Source organism: Amphiura filiformis, chromosome 17, assembly GCF_039555335.1.
Source record: "Amphiura filiformis chromosome 17, Afil_fr2py, whole genome shotgun sequence".
NCBI lineage: Eukaryota > Metazoa > Echinodermata > Ophiuroidea > Amphilepidida > Amphiuridae > Amphiura > Amphiura filiformis.
This window is the reverse complement of record NC_092644.1, coordinates 33,105,621-33,131,332: the sequence shown is the minus strand read 5'-3', so window position 1 is coordinate 33,131,332 and position 25,712 is coordinate 33,105,621. Positions and strand designations below refer to the sequence as shown.

Below are 25,712 nucleotides of genomic sequence, written 5' to 3'. Positions count from 1 at the left end.
AGAGAACCTGAAACTTTTTTGACCCCCACTCTTTAGACATAGGCCCTATAGGCCTACAAGTAAGTACAAAACATTTTCAACCCGTACCCGCACTTTCCAAGAGGTTAAAAAACAACTTACTCCATAGTTTGTAACAAATTTCACAAAAATGCGCCCTCAATTTTGGTCAAGAGTCCAGTAACATAATATACGCAATGTTTGTCCCATGATACACAAATCAGCATCTCAGTAAATCAGTAGCTCATGTAAAATTGTACGATTTTGTAGATCCAGACAAAAACAACAACATGCAGATATTAATTCCCTCACACAGTTCTATAACTGGAGAAAAAAGCTTAACGCACCGCTCCAATGTCTCTTATTTTAGATTTTGAGCTATTTTGTCCGCTACGATCTATCAAAATAAAGCAAAATTTTCTGATTTAATTTTCCCAAGAAATCTCTCAGAACCCCTTTAATGTATTTTTCACATGCTGTGACTTGAAGTTTAATTTGAATTATGCATTCAATGTTTTGAAAATAGGCTTACATGGGCCTATGTTTCATTTTGTCGTCTTTAACAAATAAAAATAACACAAAACTGAGGGAAATTTAGAGCAATATCTGCATGGGCACATATCCAAAATGTTTGCACCCCCCTTTGTGCAACTTCAAACTTTTTTGTGTCCCCCACGTTTTGCCCAGCCCCCCCCCCCACCAAAGTATTCATGAACGCTTCCTTATCGTACTTTGCATCGATCGGTACACAAAACAACAGATATTGCCCATCCTTACAAGGTTGACAAAAACAAAAATGGCGTCGATTCAGCAAGACAAAATCATCGAACATGCAATTTTATCCACTCAAAAGCTGCGAGCTAGTGTGGCCAAAAGCTTTCATCATCTGCAAGATGGAACAAGTAACACTCAAGATGACGAGGACAAAATAAAGGCTTTTGTTTCTAAGCTCCAGGAGGATTTATCAACTGTGAATGACAACTACACGTAAGCTTACATGAATTACAATCAATGTCAACAATGATACATTATTTTCCTATGGGGATTACACAGACACAGTAAATTCTGTGGTCATAAGTTGAAGTTGAAGGAGCCCTCTATAATAAGCAATGTGGGCATACCCAACAAAAGCAAGAAAGGGCACCCTGAACTCAATGTCGCCGTTTCAATCCATGCATTCCATTTCCAACTGGTCAAAGTTAGTTGTAGTTCGCAACACAAACTTAAATAATGGGCAAAACAGACACATCATTTATCGGTATGACATTTTCGTATTGGTGCTGCAGAGCTAACTACAGTATGGGTTCCTCGTACTAGGTCAAAGTATGAATATAAAGATTAATCAGGTGATGTGACATATTTACCAAGTCCAAGTCTGGGGATGCAAAACACTACATCCTTAATTTTGTTAAATATGTCACCTGATTAATTATTCATACCTTGAATGGTTGTGAAGATGCCGACAATCAATTTGTTCACAAATTTGGTCAATTTTAGATTTTACACCTTCAAATGTACCGTACTCAAATACACACATGCACCAAATATGTTTTGTTTAAGTCTTATCTTCATGTGAGGAAAGTTGATTCTGATTTTTGCGTACTGGCGAGTTCTATGATTATGTTTATTACACTACCCAGTAATAGGCCACCATGTTGAATTACGTGTCCTGGTATTCCAGAACGTAATTCAAGTTCAAATGGCGATATATTTGCTAAACGAATTAATCTGCAAGAATTTTTTTAGAGAACTTTAACATTGCTCGAGAAACACTAGCCACGAATTTGCTCACGGATGCCCTCGCATTCGTGGCTAGTGTCCTTTCGTATCTAATTTCGGGGGGTAAACATATTACGTAAGACCACATAAATTATAATGACAATACAACATGATAAACATACCCTGAAATAACCCCCTTTTATCTAACTTCACTTACCATTCTGTTACTATACGTGTAGGTGGCATAATTCCCAGATAGTATGTACCATTTTAAGTGTACTCACATGAATATTTCGGCACAATTTGTGATAAAAATCGCTCCCTTCTTTTCCGGTGATCGCATATTCAATGGTACAACACGTGAATAGTAGGACTCGTCAGCTCTGGCCCATGCCAACTCGACCACAAACTAATTCGGCCCCTGTATAAACCCACTTAGGTTTTTATGTGTAGATGCCATGTTAATTAGAAGACGCAATGTGCTGTGGCTGTGCAATGATTATGAGCCCCCCGGGAAAATTTCCGAACGACCCATAAAAATCGCTTGACCCCCCCCTCGGCCTGAAAAGTCACTTGTCCCCACTCGGCCCACCAAAAATCGCTACCCCCCCCCCCCTCCGTCGCCAAAAATTCCCCTCTACTTTGTACTCTTTTAAAACAGATCAATAAAAAATCTTTTTTGTTAAATTGTCAATTTATGATGTTACTAGAGTGCGGTCTAAAGTCTCCACAGAATTAGTTCTGTGAAAGTCACTTACATAGGGCGTGGTGTACAGTCACTTACGGAGCACAGCCAATTACATTGTTTGTCTTTATTGCTATGTACCGTCTACCAGGGTGCGATCTAAAAAGCCACTCACATAGGGCGTGAGCCAATTAACTTGTTTGTCTTTATTGCTCCCGGTTATGATGTTGTGCCGTCTACCAGGGTGCAGTCTAAAGTCACTTACATAGGGCGTGGTGTATTAAAATCACTTACGGAGCACAGCCAATTAACTTGTTTGTCTTTACTGCTATGATACACCGTCTTAAGTCACCTACAGCACCCTGAATAGGGCGTGGTGTAAAGTCACCTACGGGACACAGCCAAATTTGACGGGAGATGGAGAGAGAGGAGAGCCAGACATGAATGGAGGCTTCAGAAAATAGGGACGATACTGACCGTGTGCCCCCCCCTCAGTATGCTGGCTGCTGGCGTCTGGGTACCGTGACAGGTCCAGAGCCAGCCATCGGTACAGGTGTATACGATGGCGGAAATAGGGACTCGAGTTCGGGTTCGAAAAAAGTCTGAGAACTGGATCGAGGGAGGGATTTTGAAGGTCGGGTTTGAAGGGAGAGAGAGGCAGAAATAGAGTGAGAGAGGGATGGAGAAAGAACTGAGAGAGGCGCAGTCGTCAAAGTCACCCAGATTTTCAAGTTAAATTTAATTTAAACCTCATGCATTTAAAAAAAATGTATGTGTGTTGACCACTTTTCTTCAGATCTTCAATCATTAGAGATTACAACACTATACAAGTTTGCACAAAGTACATGATCTGATCGTTATAATGGCTTTATAAATGTCACTTTTTATATTAACAAAAAAACTTTTAATCAGTGGGTCACTGTTGTGGGCGGGGCTAAAAGTAATAGCCAGCCAATTACCTTTTCCCATTTGCTTTAGAAAATTTTTGGTAAGTGATCAAAATCAATTCCCAGTTTCCCACGCTATTGAGAATGTGGCTAGACATCTCGGCACCTTGCCATGGTATATTTCCTGGGAAAGTCCGCTTATTTACAATATTTGCGGTGAGCTTTTGCGAGTTGAGCGGTTAACATAAAGCGATGGTTTGGTACTACAGTCATGGTACAATTTACATCATGATCATGTTGACGCATTGTTTTGTCTACGGTGAGGAAAGGGACGCACCATTAGATTCTCGGGGGTAGGGAGGTGGGATCGGGAAGTTTTTTTTTTTTTTTCATGCATTTATACGCAGAAGGTGGGGAAGTTTTGGGTTTTTTAGTGTTGGTGGTTTTTTTTTTTCTTGCTCGTTTTTTTTTTGCTCAAAACTTACTACCCCCGAGAATTCTAATGGTGCGTCCATATTTTTTGCCAATAATGTAGTTTCTGGTGAGGAGCATTGTAGACACCCGGTCAGTCGTGAGCAATTATTTTTTATTTTGAACATAATTGGATAAAATTACTTGAGTCGCAAGGGTTTTACACGGTCGGTCGGGTTACCAGAAATTTTGATTTAGCCTTATATAATGATGAAAAATGAGCAAATTGGCGAAAAAAATTGCTACTTGAAAGCTATATGACTATATTTTTCTGCACTAACTGTGACATTTTCACCCTTGACATCAACATTTTTTTTTTGCCAGTGGAACATTTTTTTTCAACAATCTACCTAGCCTCTCCCCTTGATATCTAATGGTGCGCCCTTACACATAAAAGCGTGGTTTTATACAGGGACCGAATTTGCATGTGGTCGAGTTTGCCTTGGACCGTTATCGACTGGACTGGTTATCGATCGACAAAAATAACAGGTGTTATCTGAATGAGGTAATCTCGTACCTACTAAGTGACTGTCCAGTCATAAATCACCAGAATTTACGTGTGTACAATTATCTCATAGGTTGAGATTATTTTCCACGATGTGACAGCTACGATAAGCAGCACTGTAAGCAGCGCTGAATTAGGCTTCATATATCATCTTATTTTAGGATCGTATGTATCAAAGATGTCAAAAGGTAGGGTTGAACTTAATTAAGCTTATATGACACGCTTATGAAAGTGTGTTTGTGAAAAATGAAGCATTTTATCAATGTTTATATGCAAGCATCTTTGTGTACCGGTCCGCTTTAATAACCTCTATGGTCGGTCTCTAACGCAAATCAAAGATTTGCGATAGAGACTATGCTCGAACAACTTTAACATGATAAATTGCTTTTATGTTTTGTACCCTAGTGAACTGGAGCGGTTTACAGCTTCAATGGTACCCCTTGGAGACAAGGCTCAATTACATAACTCGGGCTTCCTGAGTCTTGACCCAATCACAGACAAGACGCCCATCTACACTCAGGCTCTACAGTCATATAAATGGGCTGCAAAGGTAAGGAGCTAGCCTGAGTCTTGACCCAATCACAGACAAGACGCCCATCTACACTCAGGCTCTACAGTAGGCCTGGCATTTTCGGTAATTTTGTACCCGGGTACCAGCGCATTTTTGGGTGGGTAAACCGGGTACCAAATTGCAAAAAAAAAAAAAAAAAAAAGTTTTTTTTTTTTCCGGTTTTGTAGTGTCACTGGACCTAGACCTAAATGCTAGGATCATTCATGGTTGACCTAAAAAAAAAAAAAAAAATTTTAAAAAAGTCAAGATGTTTTGTATTTTTAATATGAAAATTGATACTTTGTATTCATGTCATACTCTATTAATGATTTCAAAATGCATTCAAATTCATACATACACAATTTTTATTTTATTGCACTTTCGCTGGGATTACTGAATGGACCTTTCATGTTCTCTTCAGTTTTGAGCAGTCCATTCAGCAAAAACTTTTGTGAACTTGATCATATTTTTGGACTCATTTCAGAAACCTATAGGGGTTCTCAAATCAATTATATTTACTTGCGGGTCACAGAGTGCCTAAATTATTTTGAAGATTTGTTTTTGAGGGCCAAATACACCTTGTTATGTTTACTGCAGCCCTCGAATTAAGGATCTGAAGGGGCACGGCAACTTTTTTAGGGCAAGTTGATAATTGCCTTGGATTTTCACTGAAAAGGCAATTTGTAATATTTCAAAAGGGCATCATGCATGGCAACTGTTGAAAATTTGAGAAGGGCACCATTGATGCAATTTCTCAAAAGCGAATAGATGCATGCCATTGCTGTCAGCTGAATTCGACACCAAAGTAAAATTTGACTCTCAACTTTACACTAAAACTAACCTGATTGCTCAAAAACCTGCTTAAATAATACAAAGCAGTCAAAAATCAACAGTTTAATTTACTTAAATTTTGCGACCCCTAGTTCTGAGCTGCAAAACTGACTCGAAACAGCGGTGAAACAGCCGTAACTTTGGTAATAATATTGATCAAATTCGCTGGGATAAAAACCTATTTCGTGCAAAACATATCTAGAGATGGGCTCACATGTACAAGATAAGACGATGTCGGAAGGGTATCGCCATCGGTTTGCAATAGGAAGTCAATGTTTGATCGAGAGATCAACCGAGGAAGCTTAGTTACTAACAGCGTTTCTGATTGGTCGATAGTAAGCTGAAGGTATTTCTCTGACCAATCGGGAAAATGAAGTCAGATATCTAGCAACCAGATAATGTATAAAAGCTGATGTGATTGGCTGAATATGTAAGCTTACGTAGGGGTAATGAATATTAATTCACAACAAACTATTGATTGATAGCTGGGTTATGATGCTCAAAATGGCGATCGTGTTCAAGATTTTCTATTTTAATTTTCCACAATTTTTCGGGGTTTTAACCAGTACTTGTTAATGATTTTATAATGAAGGGGCAGGGCTGGCCGGCTAGGGCACCCACAGCAACTTCATTAAAGGGCACGGCAAGTGACTGCTGTCGGTAAAGGACATATTTTGAGGGCATTACGGCAATAGGGGGTGGGCACCCACGGCAATATGCCGTCGGTGCCATGGGTTAATTCGAGGGCTGGTTTACTGTACATTTGAGAGCTGCTCAAGCGCCAACTACAATTGGTCGCAGGCCCAATCTGGCCTGCAGGCCACTTATTGAGATAATATGGAAAATTTGTAGAATTTGAATGTGTAAGAAAAGTTCTGGATCAGATCATTGGTTTACCCTGCCTTTGTGTCGGCGGAACGAGCAGGGCCTGTTTTGTCATAGTCACAGACCAGACTCAAGCTCTGATTGCATTTGCATATGAAAGCACAAAATGCCCTGATCCATAAACCTTTGCTACCCAGACTATAAAATGTAGGAATGATGCACATCAACACATGAGCTCAGTGGTTCAATCTTGCAGATCTGTATTAAAAACAGTATTATATAATAATTCAGTAAATATTCTTTCAATTCCTCTTTTTTTCTTCATTCAGCTACACACACATTCCACACAAGCATTGTCTGTACTTCAGCATAGCTGGTCACTCAAAAGGTCATCAGGGGTCACATCATTGTCATCCAAAAAAACGGAAACAACAATCAACTAGTTATGCCATGCCAGCAAGGTAAGTAGTAGTGACAGGGCATTTTTAGCACCCACCTGCATGCCAGTGCCGGGTAACTTTTTTATCAGGTGGATAAACACGGTAAAAAAATAAGTTGCCATATGGTGGGTAACAGGCTTTGATTTGTGTGAAAAATTCAAATGTCTGGACCACTTATTTTATTGTTGGACTGGAATTACTGTAAAAATTGTTTTGAGGTTTGTTAATTTTTGTTGTTAATTTTTGCGGAATTTTTACCAAGTGCAATTATAATGTAACTTTATGTAAACAATGTATTTTTATGTGTTGTTATTTTCGCATCTGCGAACCCCTCATGAAAATAACTACTTTAAACAGTGGTACTGGCCTGAGTTATAGGCAAACATGGTTATGTTTGTTAACTATTAAAAAAAAGCATGTTATATTAAATATATTCATATTTTGCATTCTGTTTGTTTGTTTTTCCTGTGTATACAGTATGGTGAATAAGGTCATAGTGCAACTAGACAGACAATATCCAGATATCTCTATCACAAAAGTGCAACCGTTCTCAAATGTTTACCAGGTATGTAAAAAGTAAATAAATAAATAAATGTCGGTATTTATATAGTGCCTTATCACAGATCTCGGAGTGTTCAAAGCGCTGTAATTTCGCTGCCATGATGAATCATCACAATCGGATCACAACAACTAGTCATTGTGTAGCAGGACTGGCGTAAACCTATCCGTATTACATTGTAACATCCACCAGTTATCTGTGCAGCTCCCCAATTTTCCCTTGGGTGAAGGAAGTTTTTGATAACCAAACAAGTAATCACCAATTTTTTGTTAGCAGGAGGAAACCGGAGATCCCGGAGAAAACGTGCGAGAGCGGGCATGGAATCAGGATAACCCAAGTGCACATGAGTCCTTGGCACGCGCCAGGGCTTAAACCCGGGACCTCAGTGGTGCAAGGCGAGGGAACAACCGCTGCACCAAGTAAAGAAACCCAAACTGTATTGTTATCTTCAAAGAGATTAGCCTGAAAGAGTTGGGGCTCTGCCATTCTCTCAGTTGGGCTTGTTCCATCTATTGCACTTACTATCTCAAAATCCACATTGGTTGTGCAGGACTTTTCAGTTCCAGTCAGGTTTTTCCGCATAGCAAATACCAATGCCTTTTCTTTTGTAATTATTGAAAGTGTTGGAATTGATTTACCAAGATGTATTTATTTTATAGCATGTTTTGTGATTTCCCCCGTTGAGTGCAAAAACAACCAAATGGCGAGTGCCATCATGCTGACTGACCGATTGTTTGCGTGTTGCTCGTGGATGAGGGCAAGATACGGTACCTTTGGATTATTTCACCATGTTTGCGGCAAACTTGGTTTAAAAGTGTGTGAATGTGTTGTGCTTTGATTCTGACATTTAAATTCTGAGATTCAAATTTGATTTCAGAACCTGTTCTCAACATGTTTCCTTTTTGTTAGGTAACTAAATGATACTGTAAATATTATTCTGAATAAATGGATTGTGCAAAGGGATGAAAGAATTGTGCAGCGGACACTAGAAAATTTAAACATTTATTTCACTTTCATTTATTTATTTATTAAAAATAGGTGTCACTTGGGAGAACACTGCAAGTGATATTGGTGCTAAGAAGTTTACTTATAGAAAGGGTGATCGTCAGGGCGCATCATGAACACATACTTAAAGATGATGGAACAGTGAGTAGTAATTTATAATTCATAATCATAGTCTTGAAGAGGAAACATAATTCTCTAATTGGGCTATTGTGGTTGAAATGTAAACACCCCAATGGAAGACAAGACCTAAATTTTCCACACAGGGAGTGTGAATTTCAAAAGGGGTTACCTGAATGGGTGACTCAATTTGAAATCTACACCCCTAGCCCTGTTTGGGAGATTAAGGTTAGTCTTCTATATGGGTGTATGGATCTTAACTGGAATAGCCCATTTCTCTAGATTGATCAGCTCAAACAGGCCCGGGATCAGGTGTGGGAGGGGCAAGCTTTTTTATGGTCTGTTCTAGTTCAGGTTTTTTTAGCACATCATGTTGGGTAACTTTACAGCTTTGTGGGGAAGTAGTACTCATCCCAGCAAATGCATAACGTTTTACAGAAAAAAGTTCACTAACACACAAAAAGTGGACTTAACCCCCTAAAAAGTACTTTTGAGGGCTATTTTGAACAGTTTATTATGAAAATGTGGTCCCAATTTTGAAAATGTTAGTGAAAAGTGGACTGGGGGTGGGGGCATGTGTGCTTCCCCTTGGTTATGGGCCTGCCATCCCCTTTGCTGGTCTGGTAAAGTCAAGATTGCTCCAGTTGATCTGATTTGATGTGTAAGGGTAAAGATAATAATTAACAAATTTCACCTTTTTTCTCTGTACAGTTGGACATCTGGGCCAAGTCAAGATATGAAGTCTTCCAGAAAGTAAGTAATGTTACTACATAGTGATATTCTTTTACTATGTTTAATTACACTAGACAAAAGTCATCTTTAAATTTGACTTAATTATGACGATCATCATTAAAGTCAATTCTTAAATGTTTAAATGGTGAACAGGAAATCAACCTTCAGTATAATTTTACATTAGCAAAATCTAAAGCCCATGTTAAGTTTGAGTAAATTATTGTGGCAATTAATGAGCAGTCTATAATATCGAATTGATTAATTTGAATTAAACAATTCATTGATGTTAGCACTGGGTAGTAGCCATTACTGCCAGTAGACAGGAAGTCTAGAAAGTTGACCTCAATGCTGTAGGTGGTCTTCCTGTACTTTTGAATGGGACAGCAGTAACCTTGGGCATGTTTTAGACCAAAATTTTGGATTTTTCAGATTTTTTTCTAAGTTTGTGAGAGACTAACAAGACTATCCGTCGATGGATTTTTATTTCCGTCGGTAGATAATTTTAAAATTAAGTTTTTCATAACATATTAAAAACGGCGGACACCCTTGATGTATAATAAATTAGCTAGGTAAGTTTTGAGTAACCTTGATGAAAATTATCAAAAAAGTGCCTATTCAATTGTGTGGGTACAGTCCATCACCTGTCACTTGGTAGTCTTGTAACATGTCTAATGGCGCTGTCCATGGCCACTCGATGAATTGTTTAATTCGAATTAATCAATTCGATATTATAGACTGATGATTAGTCTACTGTTGGCTGTTGTAAATAACAAAACAAAAGTACCCATTATACACTGCTATGTCAGTCAACATTAATGGCTATATTTTCACGGGAATATTTTCTGGACCAAGCGTATCAATGTGAGTGTAACCTCGAGCCTGATCTCTGACCCCTGGCGGTGACCTCGCTATTCAAGTCTTAGTAATTTTGAATTGGAATAGTATTGTTGGCCGCAATTTCGATAGAAATTCGTGCATTGCAAATTTATTGAATATCAGGCAATCTTAATTTTTTCACAATATCATCAAAACGTAATTTCAAAAATATCTACCTACGGTAAAAATTATTTATCTACGGAAACTCTTACCATAATATTATTAACTTGCGACAAGTTACTTATTTTGCATCAAAGGAGGAATTCTTCCTATTCAAATACATTAGTAAACCACCCGTTGTGCTCGGGGTCACATTCCATAATGCTAAATATGTCTGCGCCCATGGGTGTCACATGTCCAGAAAATTTTCCCGTGAACATTTACCTATTAATTTTGACTGTATGTGATTGTAATTGGTTAAATGCTAATACATGTCAATAACACACCTTATTTTCCCCACCTGTAGATTACAGATCATGCCACATCAGCCATGCTCCATTATGACCTGCATTCCTTGCCAGAGCTCTCAATCATGTCATTCATGGTAAGTATTTGTACTTCTAAACATGGTGTCACAGATGTTCAAGAATTCTACGCTCTGTGATCACAAATTCATGCCTGCAGGCAATGTATGTATGCACAACATGGCTGTACATAGCTCGAGATACTCTAGCTAAAATACAGGTTTATATTTACTATCTTACATTATCTTGCTGTATTTCAGCTAGAGCTCCAAACGACAAGCTTCCGGGTTTTTGGAGAACAATACTGTTACGTAAGATGAAGAAGAAACCCGCCTCGGAGCCCGCCCTACTCATTATTTCATTGTACTTATTGCAATTTGCCTCCACACATTACGTAATCAACACAAAGCCTTTGTGAGGATTAGTGAGTCGATAAGAAATTGACAGTGGAGGATACGAAGGACACTCCGATTGTTAGTTGTCAATCATGAATTGCCGCAACGTATTAATATTTTACTGCATGGCATTCCGCAAACACCAAGACAAATTATGCCATATTTTTCCAAAGATCATCTCATATGAAGTAAGCTGAATGCGATCTGTACTTTTGTAACATTCCGATCGCTTTTGATCACCTATTATCGGCGAATTTGCTTGAAAACACGTGAGTTCATGTTGTGTAAACATAATTAGCATAGACACAAATGAAATTACGATGCAATACAATGCAATTTGAATGCGCAGCAGATCTATAGAAATAACGTTGCCCGGTTTTATGCAGAATTAGACCCTGTCTGGCTGTACATGACACATTTCTGAAATTTAGTTGACATGGTGCCATCCTTCCAGCTCTCTCCCAGGCTGTTGTTTTGTGGCTTTCAAGAAGGTTACAGTTAAGAAAGAAATTGGATAACCTTTGCATACTTGAAGCTCTGACATTTCCTTGAATTATAGATGGTCTGCAAGAAAAAGGAATTAAAAAAAAAAAAAAAAAAGGCGCAGTGATTTATAGTGCGCTACGCACAGGCACAACACCTAGACGTTGATCCACAAGCCTCGGCACACTTTACAGTTAATAGTGTGTCCAACCAATAAGATACAAATCACACTATTTTGGGGCCATTCAGGTCTTTAGGTCTGAAAATATATGGTGCCGCAAAATTAATTTTAAAATTGATATCATACATGTTAAATAGTTTGAAGATTTTACCGTTACAATGGTTCACATTTTGTGACACTTTCCAAGATTTCAGACTTGCATAGCAACAACAGCTAATGCCATATAGCAAGGAAGGATTGTTATATTGAGTTGTGTCTTGCCAACCAGAGCATCTAGCTCTCACTACCAATAAACAGCTGTATACTATGTTACTGTGGCATGTCCTATACTCCCATCCATGGTTCCTGTGCGTTAATAAAAGGAAACACCCTACACATATACCCGCACACAAATCATTATGGTGCTCCTTTCCACTATTTTACCCCATGAGAACTACCTGTCTATTGGTCAAAAAGGAGTTTTCATTATCAATTTGACCAATCAGCAATATTGTTAGAATAATTTCACCAAAAAAAAAAAAAAATGGGGGTGAATTATTTGCAAAACTACATTCTGATTGTTGATTAAAATGAAAATATCATGTAATTGACCAATCAGAGGCAATGTTAGATTGGCAGGTAGTGCTTTAGGGGTTGAATGTCACACTGGTCCACATTTTGTGACACTTTTCAATACTTCAGACTCCCAAATCAACAACAGGTAATGCCAAATAGCAGGGAAGAATTAATGTTGCTGAAGTCAGCGTTAACTCAGCTTTGCCTTATTTCTAACACTGCATACATTGAATATAGTTCAACAGAAAGAATTGAGATGGGTATACAAACTTTTAGAGTGGGGAACCATGACAAGGGACTGTATAATACAGTAAAACTCTATAATAAATTAAAACCGTCTGCAAACCAGAATAGAGTATAGAACACTCCAGTAAAACATATGCAGAACACATTTGATAATTTTCTGATCTACAAGAGTTGGGAAATTCTTCAAAGATGCCATACAAACATTGAGTTAGATACAATGCATGTATATTAAGAGGATTCCATAAAAAAAAATAGTGCTATGATAATCAGGGTTGGAAAAATGTTCATTTCCTGGTAAGATCAACCAAATTTCACTCCAAGCTGGCAACATTCCCCACAATTTCATATGTATTTTGTACATGGGAAGTAAAATTACCTCTCAAATTGCAAATTCCCTGGAATGAGCTTTCTGGATTCCAATTTTTTGCCAGGTCTGATGATAATATGCTCTTCGAAATTGATACTGACATCTTTCCTTTCTATTTCCTTTCTTTTCAGAAATGGCTTCACAGTTACATCAACTTCTTCTCCACTCCATGCAGAAGATGCGGCAAACATTTGAAAGACAATCTCCCTCCAACTTGGAGAGACTTTCTCTCATTAGATCCATATCATGAAACCTGTCGATTATAGCAAATGAGATATCTTTCTCTAGCTTAATAATGTCTTGGACCCCTACAACAATGCGCTGTGTGGGTTATGTTATGGGGTACATGGATGGTTGGACATCTGGCCGGCCGATTGTCTTGAGTGGAAGCAATATCTTTAACCCCATGAGAACTACCTGCCGATTGGCCAAAAAGAAGTTTTCATTATCAATTGGACCAATCAGCAACATTGTTAGATAATTTCACCACAAAAAAAAAATTGGGGTGAATTATTTGCAAAGCTCCATTCTGATTGGTGATTAAAGTGCAGATATCATGTAATTGACCAATCAGAGGCAATGTTAGATCGGCAGGTAGTGCTCAGGGGGTTAATCCACACTACCACCTAAACGCCACAACCCAGAGTAGATATCTGACACCTCCCACAATGCATTTCTTCCATTTCAATTTTGTGTACCGGTACTGATTTGCCATCTACTGCAACATGGGTCGATAGTGACAGAAATATCTCAACGAATAAAGCACATCTTGCAAAATATCATGTTAATTTCTTGACTATCATGGTTAGCCAGTCTATTTTCAACATGAAAACAAAGGGAACCTGTACAAAGTAACAGGAGCGTCATTTGCTTGATAATTTAGTGAGGTGAGGCCTTCCTTTGGGAAGGGTAAGATATCTTTGGCCACAACCCATGAACTTCAAACTTGGTTGGGTGATAGACTTTGATGACCTCGGGTGCAGTATAGTTGTGTGGCAGAGAAGCGTTATAGGCGGTCCATAATACTAGTGAAACATCCGGGTACTTGAAAAGAATGAAAACCCAGTCTACTAGAAATTTCAACTGAATGAACACGGCTGTCAACAGCGTGATGATTCTCTGCACACACTGTGTGATGAACGCCCACATATGAGTAACGCAAGAGGTGAATCCAACCTTGCCAACTCACTCATGATTGGTTAGTATTTTCATTATTGTATCCATGGTCGTGCGTTCGCGTTGTACTTTGAAATACGCGACATACGATCGATGTTGCATCGCGTACAGCTGTTGGCAATTGTGTCCATTCATTGTTGGAATGTTTACTTTTCGTATATTGATTTTTTGTACTTTCAGACTTTTATTCCTCATTCAAATGTGGGTCAATAGTTTCAAAAAAGATCTCATTTGAACAAGGTACCGATGTTCTTTTCAGAGATCATCTCAAAATGCTTTTCAACCCAAGTTTTGGACATATTTTGAGTGTTTGAAAATCGCGACTCTGGAACGGGAATCAACAGTAAAGAATGGTGTGAAACTCTGTGATTACGAGACTGGTTCTCAAGTACCCGGATGTTTCAGCAGTATCATGGGACTGCTTATAAATCTTCTCTGGATGTGTGGCATGTTAACTGTATATTGATGAGCTAAATGCATTGTAGACTCATCACTGACCAATACAAGGAATTCTTCCACACTTATATATAAATTATCATTATTTGAATACAAGAAAGTCGTATGTGCAACGGCTGCCTTCATGTTAGATTTTGAAATTCATGCACATAGAGTAATCCAAAAACTTAGCTAAATGTTTATCTCATTAGGGCAGCGAGCGGGTTTGAGATTGCTTGTGCTGGTGATTAAAGTTCCTCTGTACCAAACAGTGCAATTCATTTTAAATTACAAAAGGCAGCTATTGGGCTATTCCAGCTGAAATCCACACTACCCCTGTGGAAGATTTTGGAAATATCTTCCACAGGGGGAGTATGTTTTTCAAATGTAATTGGTCAGAGTTATCATTTTGAAACCCATACTCCCTCTGTATTATGGCATTACCTATATCTTCCACAACTGGAGTGAGTATTTCAAATGGAAGTTACCCAACTGTCTATTTTATTTGAAACTCACACTCCCTCTGTGTAAGACTTTAACTAAATCTTCCACAGGGGTAGTGTGGATTTTAAATGGAATAGCCAATTGCACTTACGACTTTCTTGTACTCACATGAGGATAATTACGTTTTAGACATGTTTTTACAAATCTTGTTGCGAAGCTTTCTTAATGGTGAACCATGTATAAAATTCTTGGTGCAAATTTCACGTTGTGAACTTTTTGTTTTGCAAAATAATATTACTGTGGATGATTAACTGAAGAGTGATCTGCAGTCAAAAACAATTTTATATTTAAAAAAGAAACATGTCAAAGGGATGGACAGGAAGAGTCAAGAGAGGGTGTTAAATTTTGATCAACAAAAAGGTTGTCATAAATAGTCATAAACTGAATGTGGCAAAATAAAAACTAGCAAAAAAGGTTTGTTTCAGAATAAAATGAAGAAGCTGGTGGTATGTAATTTGGTTCTGCCCATTTTACAGACATTTTTCTTCTTCTGAAATCAGCCTCTTTCTTAGCCTGGCCTTATTTAGTGGTTGGTGAGCCATCTTAAACAAATGTTTCTCTTGATTTAAACTTTTGATCTAAACACAAGGAATTAATTCAAAATCATGATTTATACCAACATAGATGAACTTTAATGTTTCTCTTGTCGCTTGTATAATAAAAATACAATGCCCAGTGAAAATACAGTTTTATGTCTCTGTCTCTGTTTTCTGAAAACTATATTATGTTTTTAAAGGAGAAAGGTGTGATTAACAGCTTCCCTTTCATCCACTCTTTTAGGAGATTTTGATACCAGGTAAACTTGTTAAATATTGGGCTGAGAGAGATTTTGGTTGCATTTTGTAAGCCAAACTGGTGTAAAGTGGATAAACCCATTTACTATTCACACAGTATTTTAAATGTGCCTTCCAATGCAAGGCACGTTTTTTGCTTTGATGATATCAAAATGTAATGAAATGCCAGCATGAAACTATAGCTATATAACATGATTCAACCATTTGGAAGTAGTATTATATTATGAAATCTGACCGTCCCCCTTTTAATTACTCTTGTGCAATCATACTGGCTGAGAAGAAAACTTGAAAAATATTCACTGGAGATATGTTTCTATCAAAGAAATTATACTTCAACTGGACACATCATGTTTGTGTGTCACTCATGGAGAGCAATATAGTGGATTATTTTGAAAAGGTGTTGGTGTTTTTGTTGGGCATTCCATGTATGTATTCCATGTTTGTGTTGTGCCAATAGCCAAGTGTTACATGCGCATACCTTTGTAAAGGCTGATTCATACTCCATGTTGAATATTTGATGCAACAAATATTAATTGAAACGGTTTGAATAACAAATACTTGTTGAAAGTATTCAACATGAAACACAAATTTTTGCTTGATTTCAGGCTTTTGTGGATAAATGCCGGTGTCCATGCATGACAAACCAATATGGTGGATTTATCAGCATTTAAGGTACTACACCCCCTGATAAATTTTGTGACTAATTTTGCATTTTTCTCAAAAAATATTACACACTGCTAACAAACGTTATGTATATTATAGGGGCAAGGAATCCAATTACTTCACTGAAATTTCAGTGATTCAAGACAAGTGGTTCATTATATATGTTAAGAAATGAGGTACATTCTAGCAGTACCTCTTTTTCTTATCATAAATAACGTACCATTAAATTGTATTATATACAAGCAAAATCGCCAGTCCCATTGAAAGCATTAATTCAAACTCATTGATATTCAAAAACACAAACATAAACACTGGACTGTATGGATAAAGTTATATCTTTATTTTCACAATGGCATAAAACATGATAAAACAACAAATATGGGTTATATTGTCAGGATGTAAATGTGAGGTACATGTTCTTTTCATTAATTATTGAGACCTAAAAGCACTAAAAGTGCTACTTTTATGGACATACAAAATACCAATATGAAAATGTCTGAGAATATTGGTAAGGCAAGCTGAATGGCACCTAAATTGGCTATTCCACTAGTTGTTCACCACCCCCTCTATCAAAATTAAGTCACAAATATTACATTTTAATGGAGGAGTTTCCTTTGGTGTTTGGAAGGGGAAGTCCTGTCATTAATAATTTTGTCCTGTTTGGAGGAAAAAGAGCATCCACAAAAGGCCGATTTACACCAGAAATTTTCATTTTTTTCCGAGGTGGCAGGATATTGGGATATTCCACTTGAAATTCACACTCCCCTGTGGAAGATTTTGGAAATATCTTCCACAGGGGGAGTATGTTTTACAAATGTAACTGGTCAGGGTTAATCATTATGAAACCCATACTCCCCCTGTATTATGGCTTCACCTATATCTTCCACAACTTGAGTGAGTATTTCAAATTAAAGTTACCCATTTGTCTATTCTATTCAAAACTCATATTCTCTCTGTGGAAGACTTTAGCTAAATCTTCCACAGGGGTAGTGTGGATTTTAATTGGAATAACTCACTACACTCCTGCTTGCCATATCCCCATATTCCTGCATGGGGTATTAAAATGCATTTATACAAACTTGCGACTTTTGATACCCTCTTTGTAAATGTGGCTCTCTTGACCAAGTTAATAATTCTTGGTGCTTAAAAGAGTTTATTTAAGTATATTGAGTACCCAGCTATAGTTCTATGAGGATGACCCGATTATCAGCCTTGTCATTTGAAGTGTTACTGCATGCACATGACTAAAATTATGAGGAGGCTGCACTTGAGAATACCAGGTAGTGTGATTTTATAAGCAAACTGCACACATCCCAGCAAACACAGTTACATGTTTTTGGAAAGTTTTTAACCAATTGTTGGTTTTGGTCAGTGTGTTTTAATCACATTTAAATGTTGGGTTATATAGAGGTCATGGTACACTAAAGCACCTAAAAAATTTTTTGAGTGTGATTTGTACAACACCCACAGAATTAGAGAAGGAGAACCGGGACTCCCTATACCGCCACATACAATCGTGCAGTTAGCTATGGGTTGAAAATTGGGGGTATTCGGGTCCCTGCCGACGGTGTGCGGAGACAAACGAAAACAACTTTGCCTCTCATCTGAAGCGTCTTGGTACTCGCGTGCAGGTCGCAATTAGTGCGTCTCTTAAATGCGTCCATCATCCATATCGCGCATGTACGACAACGAATGCCTCTAGCGCATTCCGAGGGAAACGGAATACCCCCAATTTTTGTTCCATGCCTGTATCACGATGGAGATCGAGTCCTGGTTATCTTTCTATAATTCTGAGACCACACCTGGAATTTACAAAGACAATGCCTGCATTGCAGTCATATGATCATCTTTTCTGTGATATTCACAAAAGCATACTAGCTAAATCAACTCTATGCAATAGAAAAAAAATCATGATTGCAAGTCGTGATCTGATCCACTAAAGTCAACCAAAGATGGGAATATGCTGGCGAAGTTATGTAATAATCAGATTAACTACCATAGCAATAGGTGAAAACAAGTTTTGAATATACCGTGCTGCACTGGTACGTTTATGCGGTACCTCTGCATTGAACCAAATCATGCTGATCACTCGCAACTGTAAGATTAGTATCTTTTAAAAGACCGGTATTGTATTAAATCTATGATTGCAGACGTACAAAGGTGATGAGTGAAACCTGCTTATAGTGCAGCCCGATATATTCAAAATTGTTTTAACCTATTGCTATGGTAGTTAATCCGATTATTACATCACTTCGCTAGCATATTGATAAATTGAGATACAGATAAAATTATGCAGCAAACAACAATAAAAATATGTTTACAAGAAAATTTGTATAATACAGAAGCTCATAATGCATGGGAAATATTTATAAAAACTCAATTTCCAAACTGCCTACTTTGACTTTAAGAATGATCTTAACATTACTGTTATGTAATACTGTCCATATTGATAAAACATTGAAGTACAAAATATAAAATATTTAAGCAGACTTTACAATTATGGAGTTTAATGATTTTGCAGAATGAGAATGCTGATTAAGGTTCTTAGGCCAAATTAAAGAAAGGTTTGTCTCAAAGCTCTCCAACTCTGAAAAACTAATGTGAAATGCATTTTTTTTTTATCCAAAGATTTTTTTCAAATGTGAAAAAACCTCAAAGTCCTAATCTACTGTATGAAGTGTTGTATTGAATAATAAAGTGATGCTGCTATTGTATTGAAGTGAAGTAATCTAAGAGCAGGGGTCTAAATTGTCAAAACGGCATTTCGATCATATTTTTCACACTTTTTCTGGAAAAAAAAAGATTATTTTTTTACTAATGCGAGTGAATAAACTAATGCGCGTGGGAGCTTTGAGACAAACCTTTTTTTAATTTGGCCTTCAAATCATTCATTTTTAACAGGCAAAGTGCTTTAGGCAATTCTCTGAAGGCCAAAATGGCTTTTTACAGCTAAAAATTGGTAATGTGACTAACGTCACTCTCTGTTGATAAAACAATATATACTTGGATTCTATTTAGCAATATACCATGAACACAATGATATATTACAAAGAAATGATTACAAGAATGCAAACTTCCAACACGAGGCATACAGACTGGAGGAACCAAGTCCCCCCTCTGGCTTGAAACAATTGACCAATATGAAATCTTTCACAATGGGGAAATGGTCGCAAAGATGTCAAACTATACCCTGACCGTTATAATGCAACCCTATTAATAAAAATTTACATGTCCCACTGGAGATTCAACTATACGTATGAACTTGGAATAACTTATCTTCATGGAACTGATTTTGAACTGTGATAATTGGGTGACAATCTCTAGTCCAAGGGCTCCCTAGTCCGAAGGTTCGCTAGTCTGAAGGTTCGCTAGTCCAAACACGTAATGTACCATTCGCTAGTCCGAATTCTGAAAAGGTTCGCTATTCCGAATATCGGGTTCTCTAGTCCGAGGGTTTGCTAGTCCGAATAATAAAAAAAGGTTCTCTAGTCCGAATATAGAATAAGGTTCTTTAATCCTAACCCTACTCCAACCCTAACCCTTATTATATATTCGGACTAGAAAACCTTCTGATTAGCTAACTTAATTTGGTTTTCGGACTAGCGACCCTTCGGACTAGAGGACCTTCGGACTAGCGACCCTTCAGACTAGAGAGAAGTCACAGATAATTGCCTAACTCATTTTTTTGAACTTGTGAGAAAAACTGGAAAAACACTTAAAACTCACAAGTTTATATGATTTATTGTTTTGAGCCCAAATGGGCAAAATGACACAATTTTGCGCGCTTTGGCCCACAAGATAGCAAAACAAACTTAATTTGGGGGTAAAATGGTCTGCAACTGAAATTTTTTGCATGCTTCACACATGCAAAAAAAGTTCCAGTAAAATTGAAACAAAATATGCTCGTTCCCCAACCCCAAATTGTAATGCTTCTGCCGCCACTGATAACAGAGTAATGTTGATTTCATGTCTTGGCATTAATATAGTAACCCCCATAGAACATCACAGTTAACTTAAGTGATGAAGATAGTAAGTGGGTTTTCATTCATTTTACCTCATTATCTCAATTTTATGACCAGAAAATCTTCACGATAGTAATATTATTTCATAATTTTTGGTAAAGAATAATCTTCAATTACAATTTCACCAAATATATTATTGCTACCAATCCACTTTAGGGTGGTTAAAGCCATATTATAACATTTTCATACAAAATAGATTATGATTTCTTTGCCATAAAATGATAGCTTTTACTGTCAGATATATCCCCTTTTAGTTTTGAGCCGAACAACTAAGGCAAACCAAAGAAAATTGTTATAATATGGCTTTAACCATAGTCTATGCTTTAACTGTTCCTTTTTCATATTTCATCACAGTTCGCATTTAAAGCAATGAAGCATTCTTGGAATGATTAATGAATTCTCTACAATCACAAAGCAGCTGCATATAAAAACATGTTCTCATCATGATTTATGTACACTGTATACATGGGTTCACATTCACTAGTGGGTGAAAAAGCATACCCATTTGTAAATTGACTTGTTCTATCTGCCTCTGGCTACCTTAGCATGGAGTTAAAATGGTCACCTCCATGACCGATAGAAAACATCCGGCTATTCCAGTTGAAATCCATACACCCCCCTATGTAAGACATGATCTTAATCTCCCACACAGGGGGTGTAGATTTCAAATGGAGTCACCCAGTCAGGTGACTCCATTTGAAATTCACACTCCCTGTGTGATTAAGATCATGTCTTCCACAGGGGGTGTATGGATTTCAACTGGAATAGCCCATTATGGGGGAACTCCAAATTGTCAAGTAAAAATGCACACATAGTGTAAGGCTGAGGTAATGTGAATGTAATGGGAATTTCCAAACCGGGTATTTACCAGCTAACCCTAGTATGCAGATATCATGACTATATAACAAGTGGACTTTACAGGTAAACTTCTATTTACATGATTGAAAAAAATATATATATATAAACAATGTATATTATACGATTTATAAGTAGGCTTATATTCAGAAAAATGGTACCATATTTGTTCCATTAAGCGCCCATGCCCTTGTAAGCACACAACCAGTGACTTTACAACATGCAAAACATGTTAACTGCATATAAAATACTGGCAAAATACTTTTCTTACTTACAAATTGTAGGACAAGTAAATTTTTTTATTATTCTGTGGTGCGTGCTGTGTGTCAACCATACGAGTGTGAACACAGGAGTGATAAACAATCACACCGATTTGATCAACTGTTATAACAAGGCAGTTGACCCATTGGTCATATGTGCATAGCAGAGGAAGAGACTTGGTCACTTCTACACCATTGCCGATCACCAGCATGTACCCCAGGCACAGGAGAATTAAAAAATTTACTTTTGCCTTAAAATACTCAAATGCGGGCTAAAATTAAATTATGATTCTATTTCATAGTGGGGTATCTTATATAAATATATTTACATATTTTCAAATCCAGAAGCCTTAAAGAGGACATTTTGAATCAGGAAATTATACAACCTGGTTTGCTATGAGCAGTCAAAATGGATGACAGCATAGTTGTATTGCTATTGTAAAACAATAAGCCTCACCCAAAATGACTTTCTTAATTGCCCTAGGTGCTTAATGGAATGAATACGGTAAATGTACTACATTTTGAGATCTCAAGTTAAAACACTTGAGTAAAGACAAACTTCAGTGCACTGGCTTGTATAATTACAAAACAAGTATTAAAAACACTGTGAAGACATTTCATTACCCTCTGACCTAATTAACACCCCTTCCTTCCTGTTGGACTTTTAATAACCATGCATCTGTAAATTAAACCATAGATCTCAACATCGAGTTGTAATAATAGTCATATTTGTTCCAATGGTTATTATTTCTTTTATCCTTCAAAATTACAAAATAATTTTGTAATGGTAAAAGTTGTTCGACTTTCATAACACAAAAACATAATATGCACTCTATGAAAAAGGTTTTTAACACAAGTCTCCACATACATAAATGACAGCCAGTGAAAAAATTTCACTGACCATCCAGGATTTGAACCTGGGACCTTCGGATCACCGGACCGATGCTCTACCAACTGAGCTAATGAGTCAGATGGAGAAGAGCAGTGATGTTATTATCTATAGGCCTTCAGTTCAATACCCCTAGGTATATGCACTCCTTTGAAGTGACTTACTGAAAGCACCAGGAGGCTGATTACTCCCCATTCCAGAAAAATACAGCACTAATTTGGGTGGAAATTAAAAAGATATGATCTTGTTTTGCCAAATGAAACATAGCTATAATATATCCTAATCCTTTAGTGTCAAATTTTATTGTTTTTACAATTTCACGGAAATGGGCCAAAAACATGCAATTTTGCATGTTACAAAAACTTGGCATAACTCTAGCACTCAAAATCTTGACTGAGTAGGCTATAGGCTAAGATAAGAGTTAGCTCATAATTTTAATATTTTTGTTATCTTTGACAATTGGTTATTAAAAATATTAGAAAATTTGTTTTCCACAAATTAGAATGCATAACTTGAAATTAGTCTTGATACAAGTCTTTGGGCTTGATTGTCACAGCATACAAAAAACACCATAAAATGCATGTTTTTGGCCCTTATTTCTAAAAATTGACCAAACTAAAGGATTAGGATAATAGCCATGTTTCATTTTGCAAAAAAGGATAATATTTTTTTAATTCAAAATAATTGCCTTCCTCACAGTGAGTTTGGGGCCTTCAAATTTTGGCCTGGCCCAGGGCCCTCCAAAAGGTAAATCCGGCCCTGCTTGTCTCTCACTGTTGCAGCCAAAATTTGATCTCAAACAGGGATGTGTCGTAACTTGAAAGTTCCCAGTCCGATAGGAACTTCTACATACCCGGTATACTGGATGGGGTTTTATTAAACAGAATAAATTTCCACCAGCCACTCCAGCACACCATGTTATGCTGGTTTCTTACTTTCTGCAGCTTGCTGCTGAGCGGCGTGATGCTTCATCATGCTGCTTGTTCTTTTCTGCAGTGGACCAGTACACCGCTGAGCGACAGTGGCATGACTATGAAAACCAATGTTATCGCTCAGCATCCCCCAAAATTGCATCATGTTCTTGTACGTCAGAGCGGCTCGAGTTGACTTGAATTGAACTCCTAGCGATGCTGCCGCTTGACCAAAGCGGCGGCTTGCTGCAGGTCATTGCTAGCGTTTCTGGTGCGCAGTGAAGCAAAATTTTTGTCAGATCGATAAAGTGTCAAGCGGCAGGAAAGTATGAAACCAGCATTACAATTTTACCAGGCTAACAGCGAAGTTACACCAGCCATTGGCTGTCTGGCTGCATTGTATTTAAGTACATCCATGATTGCAATAGCACCATAATGGTTTATTCCGGTGGATAAATTGTGAGGTATATACAATATACATATTCAAAATGTTCCACAAGAGTTTGTTCAAAAAGCTGCTTCCAAAGCAGAAGACACTTCTGGTCCTGGCTTATCTGATATGTGATGGAAGCATGATGGCACTGATATAGCAGACCCGACAAAAGTTAGTATCTGAATGTATTAATCTGAAAGAAACAAACAGGGTGTGTTAAAATTGGTAAATTTTGATTTTCAAACAGTGCTTTTTGTGAAATTAATTAGGTATGAGGACTTAGAGGATGTGAAAGGAAAACAGGATGTGTTACACACAAAATGCTCATGTCACATGTACACCACATTTCGCCATAATATATTCTAGAAACGCTTGCTGTTAGAATAAGAAAAATTTTAATTGTAATTATTGCACAGGTCACGGCGACCCTGTGACCTTTCCGGAAAAAAGCCGAGTGGCAGGTTTTTCAAATAAATATTTTCTGTGTAAAAACTGTACCATCAGATAGGTAATGGAATATATGAATATTAACTGTACATCTATCACAACAATTTTTGATAACAACTTGTGTCACAATTGATCTAGTATAGAAGGTAGATAATTTATTTCAATCTTATATACGCCATTTTTTTTTTTGGAATTAAGTGAAAATTAATTCTGTAAAAACTGTATTTTTTAATGTAATTTTCACATTAGACCCGACAAAAGATTACCGTTTTGTTGTTATGATAATCTAATCTTTTGATTTTGTAAATATAATTAGGGCTCTAATGTGTTTTTAGTATGCAAACTGGAACAATGCAATGCATTGTCAAAATCATTTGCTTCAACATGGAGTTCAGATGCACTTCGTAATACAACTTCCGACACTGAGGAAAACCACATGCATAGCAGAGCACATGGCCGATATCAAAATCGATTTTATGTATTGTGTATGTAGGCCTATTCATAGGACCCTTGTATTAATTGTCTCTATGCGCTTGAGAATTCAACAATATAAATAATGGTAGCTTTATTATAATACACATTAATGTTTTAAGCAGATAAAATTCCAAAATATGATGCAGTAATGACTAATGAAGTTGCGATTTATTAATATTATATGTATAAATTTTCACGATGGCACTATCAAGTTCTTCGTGGTCGAGCGGTCTAAGGCGCTGGACGTATGGTATATACGTGATACTAGCTAAAGCGGTGAGCCGTGAGTTCGAACCCCGCCTCTGCCAAACTTTAAAAGAATTAAAATAAAATTAAAATTTTACTTTTTAAAAATTTCATATTGGGGAAATGTGACTGGGAGAATTTATGTATGGCGTGGAGTGGTGTGTGTCACATGTAGCAATTTTGCCATACATATCTATGCTTATATAGTCCTCAAATAAATATAAATATGCTCTTTTGTGTCAAACTATTTTAAATATATGACGTGGATATAAATAGCATAGAAGTCCTATGTTAGCAGTATTATTTTGTCATTTTGTCTATTTCATTCATACACAATTTCAAACGAGTACATGAGTGTAAAAAAAATCAATTATTTTACAAGATGTTTTGTCAAAGTTTCACAGGACTGACAGAATGGCATTGAAGTGGACCCTCATTGATATTCAAGGGCTCAAACCATAATTTCATACCTTCCTCCTGTCTTCGTTCGTTTTTGCGATCTTCTTTAATTCTCTCAACTAACGCCTCTACGGTTTCTTTGATGTCTTCAAATATTGGTACACCTTGTCGGCTAGCTAGGTCAGTTAGGTAACACCGCCCTCTATTGTAATCCTTCACTGCTCTCGGAGTCAGCTATATATACCATGACAGAGAAAAAGAATTTTATATTAGTGCAAAATGGTCAAATGTGTTCTTTTGATCAAATGGGTCTC

At 37.2% G+C, this 25,712-nt stretch overlaps 3 protein-coding genes across 4 annotated transcripts in view; 2 read left to right on the top strand and 1 right to left on the bottom strand.

The window, feature by feature from the left end:
• Positions 1 to 15,673, top strand: part of LOC140137662 (LIM domain transcription factor LMO4-like) — a 274,849-nt gene extending 259,176 nt beyond the window's left edge. The window contains exon 5 of the transcript XR_011856880.1: positions 14,803 to 15,673. The gene's annotated coding sequence lies outside the window, so the exon portion shown is untranslated. The remainder of the gene's footprint in view (positions 1 to 14,802) is intronic.
• Positions 762 to 14,717, top strand: LOC140137157 (mediator of RNA polymerase II transcription subunit 27-like). Its single transcript, XM_072158811.1, has 8 exons — positions 762 to 984; positions 4,670 to 4,814; positions 6,800 to 6,912; positions 7,388 to 7,475; positions 8,508 to 8,615; positions 9,303 to 9,344; positions 10,666 to 10,743; positions 13,022 to 14,717. Exons 1-8 carry the CDS (start codon positions 794 to 796, stop codon positions 13,154 to 13,156), a joined length of 900 nt encoding a protein of 299 aa, XP_072014912.1. The 5' UTR covers positions 762 to 793; the 3' UTR covers positions 13,157 to 14,717.
• A 1,063-nt stretch (positions 15,674 to 16,736) lies between the features above and the next one.
• Positions 16,737 to 25,712, bottom strand: part of LOC140137656 (uncharacterized) — a 34,184-nt gene continuing 25,208 nt past the window's right edge. For both annotated transcript variants that reach the window (XM_072159391.1, XM_072159390.1), the window contains exons 15-16: positions 25,470 to 25,632; positions 16,737 to 24,025 (exon numbers count right to left, since the gene is read on the bottom strand). In XM_072159391.1, the coding sequence (XP_072015492.1) occupies positions 24,021 to 24,025; positions 25,470 to 25,632 (168 nt within the window). In that variant the 3' untranslated portion in view covers positions 16,737 to 24,020. The remainder of the gene's footprint in view (positions 24,026 to 25,469; positions 25,633 to 25,712) is intronic.